The 17,700-nt window shown below is 36.6% G+C and overlaps 1 protein-coding gene across 6 annotated transcripts in view; it reads left to right on the forward strand.

Annotated features, from left to right (window-relative positions):
- Positions 1–17,700, forward strand: part of Slc4a10 (solute carrier family 4 member 10) — a 250,075-nt gene that overhangs the window by 161,937 nt on the left and 70,438 nt on the right. For all 6 annotated transcript variants that reach the window (XM_021226586.2, XM_021226588.2, XM_021226589.2 and 3 more), the window contains 3 exons: positions 3,315–3,472; positions 6,978–7,065; positions 15,590–15,736. In XM_021226586.2, the coding sequence (XP_021082245.1) occupies positions 3,315–3,472; positions 6,978–7,065; positions 15,590–15,736 (393 nt within the window). The remainder of the gene's footprint in view (positions 1–3,314; positions 3,473–6,977; positions 7,066–15,589; positions 15,737–17,700) is intronic.

Consider the following 17,700-nt stretch of genomic DNA (forward strand, 5'->3'; position numbering starts at 1 on the left):
TCTAATAGCTACTGTGCTTTTCCAAATAAGCTTAGGACTCCAGCTTTGTCCTTAAATTTCCTTCTCCTTTTCATTCATCTGTAAGATGTCTTGGCCAGGCATTTCCAGCTCCATCATGGTCTTCTCTCGTTGCCTAGAGATGAACTATTTTCATCAGCAGTGTAAGTACCAAATAGCTAGCATCAGCCATCTTTCCCTTCTTGGCATAATTGTGGGGCCAACAGAGTCTAGAATTATGGTGTAAATCCTCAACTCCCAAAATGTAGCTTGATTCTTCAAAGTTCTCTTCAAAGCACTAGAAACTTCCAGGATTTTTCTATGTCCATTTCAAGTGTTTGGGTCCGCTAGAAGATTGTCTTAGAAAGACATTGTAACCTAGACCCTCAACTACTCTTTAGGTAGCTGCAAATTTATACAAGATTAAATTTGTGGTTCTTAAATGTGACCTTTTGCTTAGTAAGAGGTAGAGATACTTCTAAAAGAGATTCTTTTTGAATTGTGAATGTAAGTATAAAAATATAGGACTACTCTAGGTATAATTTAATCAGAAAATATAAACATGATTACTGGATTATGAAATATACCACCTTCACTAAATATCCATGTAGTACAAGAATAACAAAATGTGATTGCAATAAAATGATTGACCCCAGACACATATGAGTATAGTTTATTATATTTAAAATAAAAATATAAGTTTGCTGATCTTGAATCAGATTCTGCATAGCCTTTTCTAGGTAATAGATGTCAATTATATATCTGGTTCAGTGTTATTTAAAAATCATGTATAATGGTCACCTTTTTGTAAATTAACTTCTTTAATATACAATGCAATCCTTGACTCAACTGAAATTCAATTTAAAGCAATTAATTCTGTATCCGCCCCTTCTCTGAGATCTAGACTTTAAAAGCAAAGACTTTTATATTTATTGAGTAGGAAATGAATTTGAAAAAAAATCTTCTAGGTAGAATTTATACTTAAAGCATTACCAATAAGTTTCATATTAATCATAAATTATGTTTTATTTTTAAATTAAAATTTGTATTACATCTGTTTGTGTGTGTGTGCATGTGTGTGTGTGCGTGTGTGTGTGTGCCTGTGTGTGGGCATTTGTGTGCAGTGTATATGTGAAGTTAGAGGACAGAATGCATTAGTTACTTTTCTTCCACCACTTGGGTTCAAGGGATTGAACTCAGGTCTTATATTTGGCAGTAAGTGCCTGAGCCATTTCACCAGCCTCTATTGGCCTTTGTAAAAAATTCATTTCTCTTTTAAATTTCTGTTCTATTGTATTAATAGTTTTTTCTGCGGGTTGATAACATGTAGTTATTTATTCTTTTAAACTTTGAAAAATTTTAATTATTACATATTCCCCATAGCAGTAAGAGTGAGTAGATGGGCTATTCAAATGTGAGAGGTTCCATTCAGATTCCTGAGGCCTGCATAAATGCCAGCAGTCCTGGTTGACCGCCTGTAAACCTAACACTCAGGAAGCAGAGACAGGGATCCCTGACAAAAGCTGACTGGATATATCAAAGGAATCAGTGAGCTCTGGATTAAGGAGACCTTGCTTCATTGTATAAGATGGAGGAAGATATCCAACATTAACTTCTAGAATTCACACACATGCGAACATATACGTGTGCAGACTCACAAACATGTACACATGCACATTTACCACACACATGCACATCCACAATAGCAACAACAAAATATCCCAACACATAAGGTATATAGGAAACCTTTATCCTTTTCCTGGAATCTTTTCCTTTATGGCAAAAGTGTAAACATTACTAATTTAAAGCATTTTAAATATCACAATAAGGCTACAAATGAGCTCTGCTTATCCATGAATTAAAAGATTAGAATCTATAAAATCAAAATAAATGGCATGTAATATTTGTCATATAGTTGAAGAACTTGTACATTTATATTGGGGTATATTTATAGAAAAATGATGGAGCTTGTAGCTTATATTCGTGAAATATTTCTATATCATAATTTATTCTTTAAAATAAGTATACCATTTAATGGAATGCTACATATTGTTATTTTCCTTCTGGTGTTATTTTTAAGTGCTGGAGAGGCTATGTAGAGCTGACTACATGCTAGGCAAATGTTCTACTGTTACAGCTATATAAACTTCTATTATATTTAATCCTTTTAATGAAATATAGCTGTACATATTGTGTTTTACTATTTTAACAGTCATAGCTTACAATATATTTTATCACATATCTTTAATACCTGTACTAATACCTTGATTTCAGAAACATTTTAAACATAATCATTAGACTATAGCTATTTATGTATAAGGTATATTTAAAATTCTTTTAATTTTGAGGTTATAACATAATTACATCATGTCTCCCTTTTCTTTCCTCCCTCCAAACTGTCCTATATATCCTTGCTGTCTTCTAAAATTTGTCCTCTTCTTTTAATTGTTATTAAATAAATATATGTGTGTATATGTACATATATGTTTTTAAATATAAGCTGTTACTTATGTACATATAAGGTAGTTTAAAACTTCTTGGAATAGGATTTTCTAATTTTTAAGCCTTCAAAATAATTATCTTATCTAAAAACATCTTCTTAGCCTCATTGATACATGACAGCTCTCTCTCTCTCTCTCTCTCTCTCTCTCTCTCTCTCTCTCTTACTCTCTGTTATTCCCACTTTGATCCTTGGTCTTCTTTTCATTAGCATAATTGCATAAAACCAATTACTAGGGCAGATAAACTCCTAGTCCTTAAAACCATCGTTCCATAAAAAGCAACTCAAATGAGTTAGAAACAAGAAATAGGCCTTGCAAATTTTGCTTTAAAGTCGCTGCTTCATTTTCATTGAAGCCCCATGCATAAAAATTATATGTATTTTAAGACTATTCTGCATACATTTTCAGACATCACCCTTTACTTTTAGCATTTTTTTTCTTTTTAGTGGTCCTTTTTGTTTTATTTTCATTCACTTAAATCATAGACATTTCATAGTAGAAATTCAATTATGGGTTTACAGTAATTCTAAATGCTATACTTTTAAATTACTTTTTCTTTATTCTGTTATACCTTAGTTATATGGTGAATAACTTAAACTGAAAAATTTCTCAGGCCAACTATATGATATAAAGAACATACTACAATTGAAACAAAACTAAATGTTAAAGCTGTATTATACTATAAGAATGTATTTATTTTAAAGTTGTCATATGCTGAATATTAGTTGAAATGTATAAAATTCATCTACTATAAAACATTAAGCTGTTGACACTATAATTAAACATGATTAAAATATTTGCTCTTGATGCTCTCAGGTTGATCTGCATTTTATGAAGAAGATTCCTCCCGGTGCTGAGGCTTCAAACATCATGGTGGGAGAGCTGGAGTTCCTAGAGAGAACTGTAGTCGCCTTTGTCAGGTTGTCTCCAGCTGTCTTGCTCCAGGGCCTGGCTGAAGTTCCAATCCCAAGCAGGTAAAAGTATTCAAGAATTTTTTATGCTTGCGAATTAATTTATTTTAGGAAATAGTAATATTTTAATGCAATTTTCTGATAGATCCTTGACTAGAAATGAATGTATTATCCATGAAGCTGCTGTCTCTTGCTTAGAAACATGGGGGAGTACTTTAAGAAGTACTCTACCCTCTCTTCTCCTTCTGGAACTTCCTATTTCATTACAGTGTGCTCTGCAGTGTAGAATCCAGGTCTGTTTTACAGTTTTTCAAATATTATATTGAACTATGTGTTTAAGAAGAGAATTTAACAGAGAGGATCATGGAAAGACAGCTTTGTTGGATTAGGCCTTTAACATCTGTGGGAATGGTTATATTGGGGTCAAATGTTTCATGCTTCAACCCTTGCATATTTGGTCCTTCATTCCCAGACTTTGAAGAACCATTTGTAGTCATCCAATGAAAGTGGTTGATTCTGGTCAAAAGACCAAGTTTAGTTTGGTTACCTGGACATGTTTCTATTTAATGGTGCATTAAAACTAATAGGTAAAGGTAATAAAAAAACTGAGCTCTATTACTTTTGATTCCTGCTTTATAGACATAAGGGTGCTCATGAGTATAACTCTGAGAAAATAAAAAGTAGAATATTGACTTTAGCATGTTAGACTTATTGCTTTATCTAGAAATCTTGTTTCCTTCTCTCCCGAGACCATTTGACCTGATTCCTATGCTCACCTGGCTTTGTCTAGCCATGGCAGAGTCTGTCTGCTTAGGGAAACTGAAAGGGTTGAGAAGTGCAGCTGCTGTGTCAAGTGGGTCTTGAAAATATTTTTTCTTCTGTGAACCTCTGACTATAAATCAAAATATAACACAAATCACTCCACTATTTGATTACAGATAAGATATTCAACAAGTAGGTAATAATAGTAGGACAAGCCTCATTCTGTAAGGACCCTTTTGGAAAGGCCTCTGTAAGGTATTCAGTTGGCGCACCTATCAGTTTTGTCTGAGTGAGAAACCTGGTTACAATTATGGTTACAGAGGTCAATTTCCATTTATTCCATTTGAAAGATACTGATACACATGCCAACTTTCAATTAAAAGTGAGGAGGTAAACTGATTATATATTAAAATGGTATATAATTGTTAATAAGGCTCTATTTTTCCATACATAAACTACATAGTATTAAGAGTTTCTGGATGCCAGACAGTGGTGGTGCACACCTGTTGTAGAATTTTATTTTAGTTAGGCAAAGATGTGCTACATTTGTTTATGCTGCATTTGTATAATTATGTAAAGATGTGTTGTTGTATTTGTTTCACCTTGCCTGCCTAAGATACCTGATTGGTCTAATAAAGAGCTGAACAGCCAATAGCTAGGACAGGGGTAGGTGGGGATGGCAGGCAGAGAGAATAAATAGCGGGAGGAATCTAGGCTTGGAAAAGGAGTGAGAAAAGAGAAGGATAAGAGAGGAGAGAATGAGGCACAGGCCTGGTGTCAGAAACTAGGCAGCTGCCAGCCAACAAACATGAGAATTTTTGAAAGTAAGATATACAGAAGGAAAGAAAAAGTAAAAATCCCGAGACAAACGGTAGAAACAGGTTCATTTAAGTTAAAAGAGCTAGCCAAAAATGAGCCTATTCTAGGCCAAGCATTCAAAACTAATAGTAAATCTCCATGTCATGGTTGGGAGCTGGTTGGTGGCCAAATAAAAGAAAGTCTGATAAGCACACTTCTAGTCCTAGCGCTTGAGAGGCAGAAGCAAGAGGACCTCTGTGAGTGTGAGTTTGAGGCAAGCCTGGCCTAGAGTGAGTTCCAGGACAGCCAGGTATACACAGTAAAAACCCTATCTCAAAAAACAAAGCAAACAACAACAAAAAAAGGAGAGTTTCTGAAAATCTAGAATTCTGATTTCATGTGTCATGCTTTGTTAAGAGAAGCTTTCCTTGAGAGGAGCCTTCCCGCCAGCCTGGTTCCAGAGCCACATCAGTCCCAAATAAACACACAGGAGGCTATATTCATCATGAAGCTGTTGGCCTTGCTTGTCTCTTACTGGCTAGCTCTGCCTTAAGTAATTACCCCATAATTGTTAATCTAAGTATGTTTCTTACCGGAGAATAGTTCCCGGCGTCCTACCCCCATGGCGTCACATGTTGACTCTCTTGTGTTTCCCCTTCACAGAATCCTCCTCGACTCCTAGTCCCTCCTATCTAGGTTTTCTATTGGCCAGACAGTACTTTATTGACAAATGCACAGGCAAATAACAGGACTTCCCCAACAATGCTTTCCATCTGTAGAGATACTGTAGCAGTTTCAAATTCCCATTCAGTTGGATATTCATATCTCATCACAGAGAAAGGTATTTGGAGACCTATGAGTAAATGAGGGCTGCTTATGACATTGACAGTTGATTTATTTCAAAGAAAAGAAAAATTCCCAACAGCAGAGTATAGTCATACTAGTGTTGTATACCCTCATTTTGAAGAGAGTCAGACTTTTTCAACAAAGTATGTGTAGAGTCAATGAAGAAAAATTAGGGGCACAACAGAACTACCATGTAGGGACAGATTGAAAGGACTGAGCTATTTATTTAGTAGGGGTGAAAAATGGAAGATTAGACGAATAGAATAAAAAATCTGTGAACTCCAATTATCCTCTCTTAAGAGGAAAAAAGGGCATGCATGCCATGACTGTAAAGGCAATATGCAGTAGATAAGTCAATAAATAGTCCTTTAGAGCTTAGTAAAGAGCACATGCAGTAGAAACTTTAAAAATAGCAAGATCCTCACAGGTTAGAAACTTTCTCAGAAGTATTTATTATAGTTGATAAAGCTTCTGCCACCACATTCAACTATTCTTGTTTTTTATGATTTATCAGTTATCTAATAGATGCTTCATATAAAATGAAGCTTACGGTTAAGTAAAGCTTACAGTTAAGCAAAGCATATAATTATATTAACCAAGAACTATATCTGATGGAGTCATCCTTAATAATGTAAACCATTTAACACACGAACACTACAGAAGACTACTGCAAAATACACGGCACTCTTTAATTATCACACCTTTTTCTTTTCTTCTGCCCAATAAAAATGTGTGTACAGTGACTGGATGTTAATAATGTGTTCTCTCCTAATGTATAATACTACTACAGTGCCATTCTTTCACTTGAATGGTCTTCACTTTGTGTACTTGTGAACTTTTCGGCTTCCTATTCAGAAAGATTTAATTTTCCTATCATCCTCTTCTAAGGACATAAAATGTTCCTAGTCACAAATGCATGTGCTGTGTGAGAGATAAATGCAGAAGCCTTGGGGTTAAAACAACCCAGTTTTCTCATTGCCTGATGATATTATACAGAAGTCTCAACCATAAAACTTTTCAAAATCATAATGAACAATCCAAACTTACACAAGTATTTCACAACGAAGTCCTCCATTTAAGTGATTCCGTTGAGATGGGCGATTCTGCTCTACGAAATTTATCGTTACATTTCTAGCTTGCGTTTTTTTCTTCTTAATTACAGATTTCTGTTCATTCTACTGGGACCCCTGGGAAAGGGTCAACAATACCATGAGATCGGCAGATCGATTGCAACCCTAATGACTGATGAGGTATTTATGTGTGTTTCTAAGGAATATTTTCCTCACAAGAATTTCTAGGTTTGGAGGTTCATTTCATGACAGTTACCTGGGAATCATATTTCATCCCATTTTCCAAAGTTTTTACTACTGACTTTCCTTGAGAAAAATTTATCCAAAAGGATAAATTAAAGCCATGAATAATAATTTTGAGAGACCACATGGTCTTAAAAATAGTTAAACATTTATAATATATTGTATTTTCAATAGTGTATATGCCAACAGTGTAACCACTGCTTATATGTTAATATCATAAAAATTTATTTGGGGCAAAATTACTTTGCTGTCTAAATAAAAAGTAGTAGTTAAGATGCATATGACATCAAAAGCTGGGTAAACTCTGCAAGCTCTCTGCAATTGCCTGACAATCTGTCTGTCTGTCCATCTATCTATGTATCTATGTATCTATGTATCTATTTATCTATCATCTATCTCTATCTGTATATCTATGTTCCTAACTGTGATCTTAAATATATTAATGGAGCTGTAGATGGATTTTAAGCGGCTACTGTTCTCTGTTATACAAGTATAATTGTTTGTAAAGGAAAAAAACCCTGTGTGGCTCTGTTTTGAATTATAAATGCTTTCATTAGCTTCTCAGAGAGATGTAAGTATCAAAAATGTAATATCTTAAAAATCTGAACCCATGAAAACTCAACTGTATGACTGATGAATCAAGATGTGACCAAAAACACCAGTAGATATGCTAATGAAAGAAGGTACTCGGGGGAGGGGGGCTATCCCTTGACAAAGAACTACAGTTAGCTAACAACGACTGAGAGAGTTAGTCTTCCTCAGGGCTGACCTTAGCTTTCCAATACCAAGGGGTCAGCCCCGAAAATGTACACACAAGCAACACTAAATAGATTTGGCAGATTCTGTTAATATATTTATTCATCTATATATGACACTAATAATCTTTATGAAGAGGTCATGAATTTGAGAGGGAGCATGTGGAAGGAGTTGGAGGGGGGAGATGGAGGATTGTTAATTTATTCAGGTATTTATTTTTTTTATTGGCCTCAGGACTACCTAATTGGCTTATGTTGATGCAAAACACACCTTTGATCTCAAAGGGAATAGAAAGGAATTTTTTAAGTCACTTATATGAGTGACTATGGCCTGTGAACACGGATCCAAGTTCCTTCAATTGTAACACATTGGTTTTGTGAACTTTTTTTTATTTTTTTTTTAAATTTTATTTTCCAGTTTAAATTTAGATAAGAAACAAGGTTTCTTCACAAGTCAGTTCCAGGTCAATCTCCCATTCCCTCTCTTCCTCCCTAGCCCTCCCCCCCCCCGTTATCCCCTCATTTCCCCAGGGAGGGTGAGGCCCTCCATGGGGGTGTGCATAGTCTGTCATTTCATATAGGGCAGGGCCTAGACCCTTCCCCAAGAGTTCGGGGTGAGAGTGCACCTCACATTGTTCTATGGGAGTCCAAAGTCCGTGTGTATACTTGGGATGGGTACTGATCTGCTGCCCAAGGCTCAATAGATTCCCTAGGCCTCCTCACTGACACCCAGATTCAGGGGGTCTTGATCAGTCCCATGCTGGCTTCCCAGGCTGATGCCTGGGATTCAAGAGTTAACCTTTGTCTGGTCAGCTGTTTCTGGGGGTTAAACCAGCCCAGTCCTAATCTCTTTGATCATCAGTCCTCCCTCTCTGTTACTGGCTTTCTTGAGTTCAGCTCAGTACTTAACTAAGGGAGTCTGCCTCTTCTTCGATCAGCCACTAAATAAAGTTTCTGTTTCCCAGACTCTCTGGCCATAGGATTGTAGGCTGGCACTCCCCAGATCTATGTCTAAAATCCATATATGAGAGAGTACATGCCATGTTTCTCTTTTTGTGACTGGGTTACCTCACTCAGGATGGTTTCTTCTAGTGTCATCCATTTGCCTGCGAATCTCATGATTCCATTATTTTTTTCTGCTGAATAGTACTCCATTGTGTAGATGTACCACATTTTCTCTATCCACTCTTCAGGTGAGGGACATCTAGGTTGCTTCCAAGTTCTGGCAATTACAAATAAAGCTGCTATGAACATAGTGGAACAGACATCTTTGTTGTATGAATTGGCATCTTTTGGATACATGCCTAAGAGTGGAGTTGCTGGGTCTTGTGGTAGGTTTATTCCCATTTTTCTGAGGAATCTCCATACTGATTTCCAAAGTGGCTGAACCAGTTGGCACTCCCACCAGCAATGGAGGAGTGTCCCCCTTTCACCACATCCTCTCCAGCATAAATTGTCATTGGTGTTTTTGATTTTAGCCATTCTGACAGGAGTGAGATGGTATCTGAGAGTTGTTTTGATTTGCATTTCCCGGATGGCTAAGGATGTTGAGCACTTTCTCAAGTGCCTCTCAGCCATTTTAGACTCCGCTATTGAAAACTCTCTATTTAGTTCTGCAGCCCACTTTTTAATAGGGTCCTTTGGTGTTTTGGAGACTTGCTTCTTGAGTTCTTTGTAAATTTTGGAGATCAACCCTCTGTCAGATGTGGGATTAGTGAATATTTTTTCCCATTCTGTGGGCTGCCTTTTTGTCTTTCTGTGTCCTTTGCTTTACAGAAGCTTCTCAGTTTCAGTAGGTCCCATTTATTAATTGTTGATCTCACTGTTATTCAGGTATTTATTATATGTGAACTACATATCAACACTTGTGCATGTGGTAGATAAAATGTGGGCAAGAGCTTTTTTATTCATTAACCAAATAGTTGAAAGACAGAGCGACATGGAAGTTAAATGTACAGCACAATGAAATAAATCCTAGGGAAGAAATCTTAAGAGCAGTGAAGGGAGATAGACAAGTCATAAGGAGCTTCCTAAGTTAAAGAGAGGACTTTTTGAGCCAACAATAAACAAAGACAAAGGTTTTGAGATGCGAGTATGCCTGGGTCACTTGGGACATTTAGAACAAAAGAGCTTAGCAGGAATGAGGCCAAAGAGGTAATGGGCCAACTGGGTAATGGGACATTGGCAAATCATAACATAACGTAGAATGACTTGGGAAACAAGTAGAAGAGTTTGAGTAGGGAACTGAGCCCCAAAGTCATCCTTAACTCATCCTTGATGCCTCCTTTTTACATCCATATCCAATCCATAAGTAAACCTTTCAGACTCAGACAGTATGTCCAGAATCCTACCATGTCTTACTTTCTGCATGGTTTGTGTCTCGTTTTTTCCATCACTTAGCTTTAGTGTTTCTCACAGGGGCCCCGCCATTGCATCAGTCTGTTGTAGAAACTATCTTTCTGATTTGTTTTGTTTAATTTTACTAGTAACACAATGGCTAGACCAATGTCTCTTCTGCTCAAAGCCCTCAAATGGTCTCCTGTTGTATTTAGAGTTTTGACTAATGTGGTTTTCTATAGCAGTCTCCTATTGAAAAGAGAACAAAAGAACTGTCTTCGGCGAGCGTTACACACATCTGTGGATATAAAATAGGTATTTAGAATTAGAAATCATGCTGGTTTAGGTAAGTAGCAATAGAATGTTATCTTATAAGACCCACTGCCTCAGTAGCCCTGGCTGGTTGTCTAGGATCAGGGCTTAAGTCCAGCAATAAGATATGGATGGTACTGTTGCATCCTTTCTGTTATCAGGCCATGCTGGGTGTTGATGTGGTTCGTAGATATTGCAGCTGTTTAGCAACATTGGTTGCTTTCCTCCTTTAGAAGCATGCAGGTCACCTGTGATATGAAAGCTAGTCTTCAGGAAGGAGGCTTTCAGATCAGGTACAGCTCAGAGTGTCTGATTCTTGTATCTGAAGTGTGTGCTGTCTTAAGGATCAGGGATTTATCTTCAGCCTTTGGAAGGCAACCAAGGGCAACAGCAATACTTCATATTGTTTGCCTCATCTCTTGGGCTTCCTGACTAACAACACAAGTGGGTGTTTCTCGTGCCTGGTATAGGGTTTTGTGAGATAGTCTATGGTTCCAGGGGTATTATTGTCGACCCAAGTGGGATCATTTCATTTGAATTATATACATATAGACTTGTTCGTGTCGTGTGTAAGTTTAACAGAGAATATGATCCCTAATGTACTTTCAGACCCCCTTAGCATGACTTCACTCTCCTCCCTCTCCTTCTGTGTTGACCATGCTCTCCCATATCAACTAAATTCTGTCACAGTGATTTTATCCATTTTCCCCTTATAAGTCACTTGTTCCAATTGCTTCTATTATTAATGATAAATGAGTGAATGCTACATTACTGCCACTGACACCACTTATTCTGCTGCCACTACAGTCACCACCACCCCTGGGCCCTTACAGCTGTTAAAACTGGGTAAATCAATCACAGTCTAGTGTAGGTCCCATGTTCAGGCCATAAATAGTTAGTTTAAGTGTGTATGTGTGTGGCATTTATTTATGTACCTACCTATTTATCTGTTTTTTTTTTATTTTAGTCACACTCCTTTAATCCCAGCACTGCAGATGCTGAAGTAGGCAGACGTCTGAGTTCTAGGTCAACCTAGTCTACAGAGTGACTTCCAGAGATACACAGAGAAACTCTATCTCAGGGGAGAAAAATATTATTGGGGCTGTTAAAAGTACCATATGCTCTTCCAGAGTACCTGGGTTCAATTCCCAGCACCTGCATGACAAAACACAACTATCTGTATCTCTAGTCCCAGGGGATCAGACACCCTTCCCCAGACTTACACACAAGCAAAACACCAATGAACATGAAGATAAATTATTGTTTATTTTATTTGTTTTTCTTTTTAAATCAATTTTATTTAAATTAAGAACAATCTTATTTTACAGACCAAATCCAGTTCCCTGTCCCTCTGATCCTCCCATTCCCTCCAGCAACAACCCAATTCCACCTCCCAACTACTTCTCAGGGAGGGTGAGACCTTCCAAGGGGCGTGTTCAAAGTCTGTCACATCATTTGGGGCAGGACCTAGGCTCTCTCCCATGTATCTAGGCTGAGAGAGTATTACTCCATATAAAATGGGATCTTAAAGCCCATTTGTGCACTAGGGATAAATACTGATTACGCTCTAGAGGCCCCATAGACTGCTCAGGCCCCCCAACTGGCATCCACGTTCAGGGGTCCTCGTTTAGTCTTATGATGACTCCCCAGCAGTCAGTCTGGGGTCTGTGAGCTCCCCATTGTTCAAGAACTTTGAGTCTTTAAAGAAATAAATTAAAGAAGATATGAAAAAAATGGAAAGATCTCCCATGATCTCTGATAGGTAGGATCAATATAGTAAAAATAATATAGATTACCATAAGCAATCTACAGATTCAATGAATTCCCCATCAAAATCCCAGAACAATTCTTTATAGACCTTGAAAGAACAATACTCAACTTTATATGGAAAAACAAAAAAACACAGGCTAGCCAAAACAACCCTGTACAATAAAGAAACTTCCAGAGGAATCACCATTCAGGACTTCAAACTCTACTATAGAGATATAGTAATAAAAACAGCTTGGTATTGGCACAAAAACAGACAGGTTGACCAATGGAATTAAATTGAATTGATCACCTGATTTTTTGACAAAGAGGCTAAAATTATACAATGGAAAAAAGAAAGCATCTTCAGAAAATAGTGCTGGCATAACTGGGTGCTGACATGTAGAAGATTGCAGACAGATCCATATGTATGGCTATGCACAAAATTTAAGTCCAAATGGATCAAAGAACTCAACATAAATTCAGCCACACTAAACCTCTTAAAGAGAAAGTGGGAAGTACCCTTTAACGAATTATCATAGGAGACCCCTTCCTGAAAACAAACTTAAAAACAATGTTTTTTAAAAAATCTGTATTGAAGCCCAATAAAACCAATGTTTACCAAAAAATTCTATAATTAAATATTTTATTTAGTAATTAGGTGTACTTTATTTAATATAATCATTTTACTTACAAAACGATTATGAGAGGATAATCTGAATCTTAAAATCAGTATTTATGTAAGGTAATACTGCGCTTTTCCTGCTTTAAAAAAATAAATGTAGCTATTTTCCCCCATCGAAGATGCTTTTGCAGCAGATAGAAACTGTCACAGGTTCATACCTGGTCATTAAGGCAAAAAATAAATGACTGTGGAGGACACAAGCACTATGTAACCAAAAACCTAATGCTCAGGGAAGATCATGGAAGAAAGGGTTGAAAGACTAGCTAACTGGTCTCAGGTTGTTAGCCACCTAAGCAGTGTCAGGAATGGATTCCATTCTGAGGAGTGGGCCTTACGTCAAATCAGATGTTTGTCGATTACCCCCTCAAGCTTTATGCCACCATTGCCCTAGCATGTCTTTCAGGTAGGACACTATTGTAGAGCAAAGGGTTTGTTATCCAGTTGGTGTTTACTTTTCTCTTTTGGTGGTATACAGGGTACCTTCTTGTAGCAAAGATGATAGCACATAGGTGTGAAGGCTATGTAGGTACCAGCTCAACTTCTCCACGTTCAATGAAGTTATGTAGGTGTAGTCTTCAGTAATATCACTTAAGGGGTCTTGACATCAGTTTGTGGAGAGAAAACTGTCTTAGAAACAGACTGGGTTATGTGGGGATCCCCATGTGACCTCTTTGGCCAACAACTCAAATAGATGTAACCCAGTCCCAGGGTCATTTGGTGACAAGAGATAACTAGTTGGGGTGCTCTGTCTCACCCATTGTTAAGTGATTTCATGTAGATCACCTTCATATGTGTATATATGTTAGGAAGTTTTTACTGTATTAGGTTTCCATACTACCCCTCAAATGTCCCTCAGTTATGGCTATCTCTTTCTACGTACCCTCCCTTGTTGTCCTCTCTCCACTTGATCCTCCCATTCTAGCTCCCCCAATACTTCCATCCTATATGGATCCCATCCTAGGGAGATCTATCTGTACCAGCACCCCCAACCCCTTACTCTATACCTAACCTCTGTGGTTCTATGGATTGTAGCTTATTTATCGTTGATTTAACAGCTAATATTCACAAATGAGCAAGTGCAAAACATGTTTGTATTTCTGGGCTTGAGATGCCTCATTCGTAATTATTTTTTTCTAGTTCCATCCATTAACCTGAAATTTCATGATTTCAGTTTTTAATGACTGGGTAATACTCCGTTTTTAAAGGAAATATGTCACATTATTTTCTTTATCCATTCTTCTGTATGGGACATCTAGTTTGTTTCCAATTTATGGCTATTATGAATAGAGCAGCAATGATCACACATGAGCGAGTGTCCTTGTGGTAGGATGAAGCATCCTTTGGATATATGACCAAGAGTGTTACAGCTGGATCTTGGGGTACATTGATTCCTATATCCCCTAGTAACCACCACATGAATTTCAATAGTTCCTGTAAAAGTGTGCACTGCTACCAGCAATGGAGGAGTGTTCCCCTTTCTCCACATCCTCTTCAGCATGAGCTGTCTCTTGTTTTACCGATCTTAGCCGTTCTGACAGGTATACAATGAAATCTCAAAATAGTTTTGATTTGCATTTCCCTAATGGCTAAGGATGTTAAACATTTAAGTGTTTCTCAGCCATTTGAATTTCCTCTGAGAATTCTCTGTTTAGATCTGCACCCATTTTTAAATTGGTTTATTTGTTTTCTTGATACCTAGTTTTTTGGATTTTTTTAATATTTCATATAATAGCCCTCTATTTGATGTGTAGCTGGTGAAATTTTTTTCCTATTCTGCAGGCTGCTGCTTTACCTGATTGACAATGTCCTTTGCCTTACAGAAGCTTTTCTGTCACATGAGGTCCCATTTATTAATTGTTGATCTTAGTGTCTGTGCTACTAGTGTTTGTTTCAGAAAGTCTTCTCCTGTGCTGTTGAGTTCAAGGATATTCCTCACTTTTTATTCTAATAGGTTCAGTGTATCTGGTTTTATGTTGAGGTCTTTGATCCATTTTGAGTTGAGTTTTATGCAGCATAATAAAATGGACCTATTTGGATTCATCTTCATGAAGCCATCTAGTTTGACCAGCACCATTCGTTAAGGATGCTGTCTTTATCTTCCAGTGTGTATTTGTGGAATATATATATATATATATATATATATAAATCTACATACGCACGTACATATACAGAAATCTACATATACACACATATACAGGAATATACATACACATATACATGTACAGAAATATACACATGCATATATCTATAGGTATATGGATTTATGTCTGTGTCTTCAATTTGATTCCATTGGCCGAAATGCCTATTTTGACCAATGCTGTTTTTTTATGATAGCTCCGTAATATACCTTGAAATTGGGCATGGTGGTACCCACCTCCCACACATACACGCACACATAACTTAATTCTTTGATTACTCAGGATTGTTTTAGCTATTCTGGGTGTTTTGTGTTTTCATATATATAAAGCCAAATTTTTCTTTCAAGGTCTGTGAATAATTGTGTTGTAATATTGATGGGCATTACATTGAATCTGTAGATTATTTCTGGTAGGATGGACATTTTTATTATGCTAATTCTGCTAATGTTTTTAATATGTTACTTTGTGCTACTGCTTTTCTTCTGTAGGTATTTCATGATGTTGCTTACAAAGCTAAAGACCGCAATGACTTGGTGTCAGGGATTGATGAGTTTCTGGACCAGGTCACAGTTCTCCCTCCTGGAGAATGGGACCCAAGTATCCGGATAGAACCTCCAAAAAATGTTCCTTCCCAGGTAGGTATTTTGAAAACATTTTATTTAATTCTAACACTTTGGTTTCCTTTAAATTCCGGTCCCTAAAATAATGCAATGCATCATAAAGTATCAAATGATGTAACCTATTCCAAGAAAGCAAAAATATTAATTTACAAAATGTTCTTGATAAGACCTAACACATTGAGAAATTTGGCATTTTGATCATGAGTCACTAAGTGAGTCTCATATGCGTGGAAATATTTCAAACCCAACATAACAGATATTACATTGGGGAGATACTAAATGTAATAGCAGCATAAAACATGACCTGAGATAAAGCTCATTATTTTAAATGTTTTGGAAGTTGATAAGTATTAGGAAAATTAAAAGGAGGATTAACCATGTTTTGTACAAACTCCCTATTACTGCTAATCACAATGGAAATTGGGAAATGTTTTTCATCATGATTATGTTTGTATCCTTTAATGTATGGTATAGTTTTAATTCTGCCCATGTAAATCAAATTCATATTTTACCTATTCTCTATTACAGAAGGAAATATTTAAAACTGTTGTTAATGTTTATGGCATTGTCATATCTCAGGCATGACTGTTGAAAATGATGGCCAAATATCTGCAAAATTCTATTTTCATATTGCCTCTTTGTCCCTGAGGCATCTGCCTCCCACATTCTTCCAGGTGCTTTTGGCGCTTGGTCCTGCAGAGTCCAGCCTCTGGACTGACGATATCAGAAATGGCAACACAACAATTTCTAAAATGATAGAAAAATTCTAATTAATGATACTTAGATAAATTTAATGAAACTATTGATATTGAAAGCAAGACTTTGTAACTCTAACAACAATTAATCTTGAAAAGTTAAAAGTAAGTTAATTTTAAAATATCCTGGTTATGAGGAATGGTGTTTTTGAGGCAAGATCAATGGTTGGAAATTTGTATTTCATATTATTTTTATCACAAAATAAGAATTAACAAATTCTAGGTATTGGGAGAGACATTGAGTTAGGGATTCTAGTATCTAGATTCTGCCATTGTGTGCTTGTTTGACCTTGAATAAATGCTTTATCCTGTCAGTACTGATGCTTTGTTTCAGAACTGCTCAATAGAATTTCTCCAATAAAGAAAGCATTATATAGTGATGCTCCCTAATCACCCAGTTATTAAATGCTAGTAATGTGGCTACTGCAGTTAACAAATTGAATTTTTATTTTAGTTAAACTTGTATAGACACATGGTTAAAGGCTATATAAAATATTAGGTAGCAAAATTTTATTCAATGAATATGAATTATCTATATACATTGATACTTCATTATAATTTTAATACTTTAAAACTCTATACTATATTTAAATACTAGATCATATGAGTTCTGTTTTCTTATTAAGGGACAAAATAATTTAGCATATATTATGTACCTTGAATTCACACTCATTTATATAATGTTAATCTCATCAAATAATTTATGTGTTTTTTATTCTCTTGAAATGAATGAATGACAGCATTTTTAATACATTTCCTTTCAGTTAAAAAAAGAACAGGGGTTCCAGAGCTCCCCCTTGTTCAGATCAGTTGTTTCTGTGGGTTAAACAAGCCCAGTCTTGGCCCCTATGCTCATCAGTCCTCCCTCTCTGTCACTGGATTCCTTGAGTTCAGCTCAGTGTTTAGCTAGATGAAATGACAGACTATGGATACCTCACCCTCTCTGGGAAAAGGAGTGGGTACTGGGCGAGAGGGATAGGGGGATTGGTAGGAGAGCATGGGAGGAGGGGAAGGAGAGGGAGAGGGAGCTGGGATTGTCATGTGAAGCAACCTTGTTTCTAATTTAAATTTAAAAATAAAAAAGAGAACAACCTGTTATTTCAAGAGATCAACCCGAAATTCTTCTTTATCCTCCAATGTCATTCATTGTAATCACTTTCTTACATGTTCCTCCATCTTCTTTGTTCTCTTCAGGTCATGTACTTGGTTGTCAAAATCACAACT

This window comes from Mesocricetus auratus, unplaced genomic scaffold, assembly GCF_017639785.1.
Source record: "Mesocricetus auratus isolate SY011 unplaced genomic scaffold, BCM_Maur_2.0 Super-Scaffold_100004, whole genome shotgun sequence".
Classification (NCBI taxonomy): Eukaryota; Metazoa; Chordata; class Mammalia; order Rodentia; family Cricetidae; genus Mesocricetus; species Mesocricetus auratus.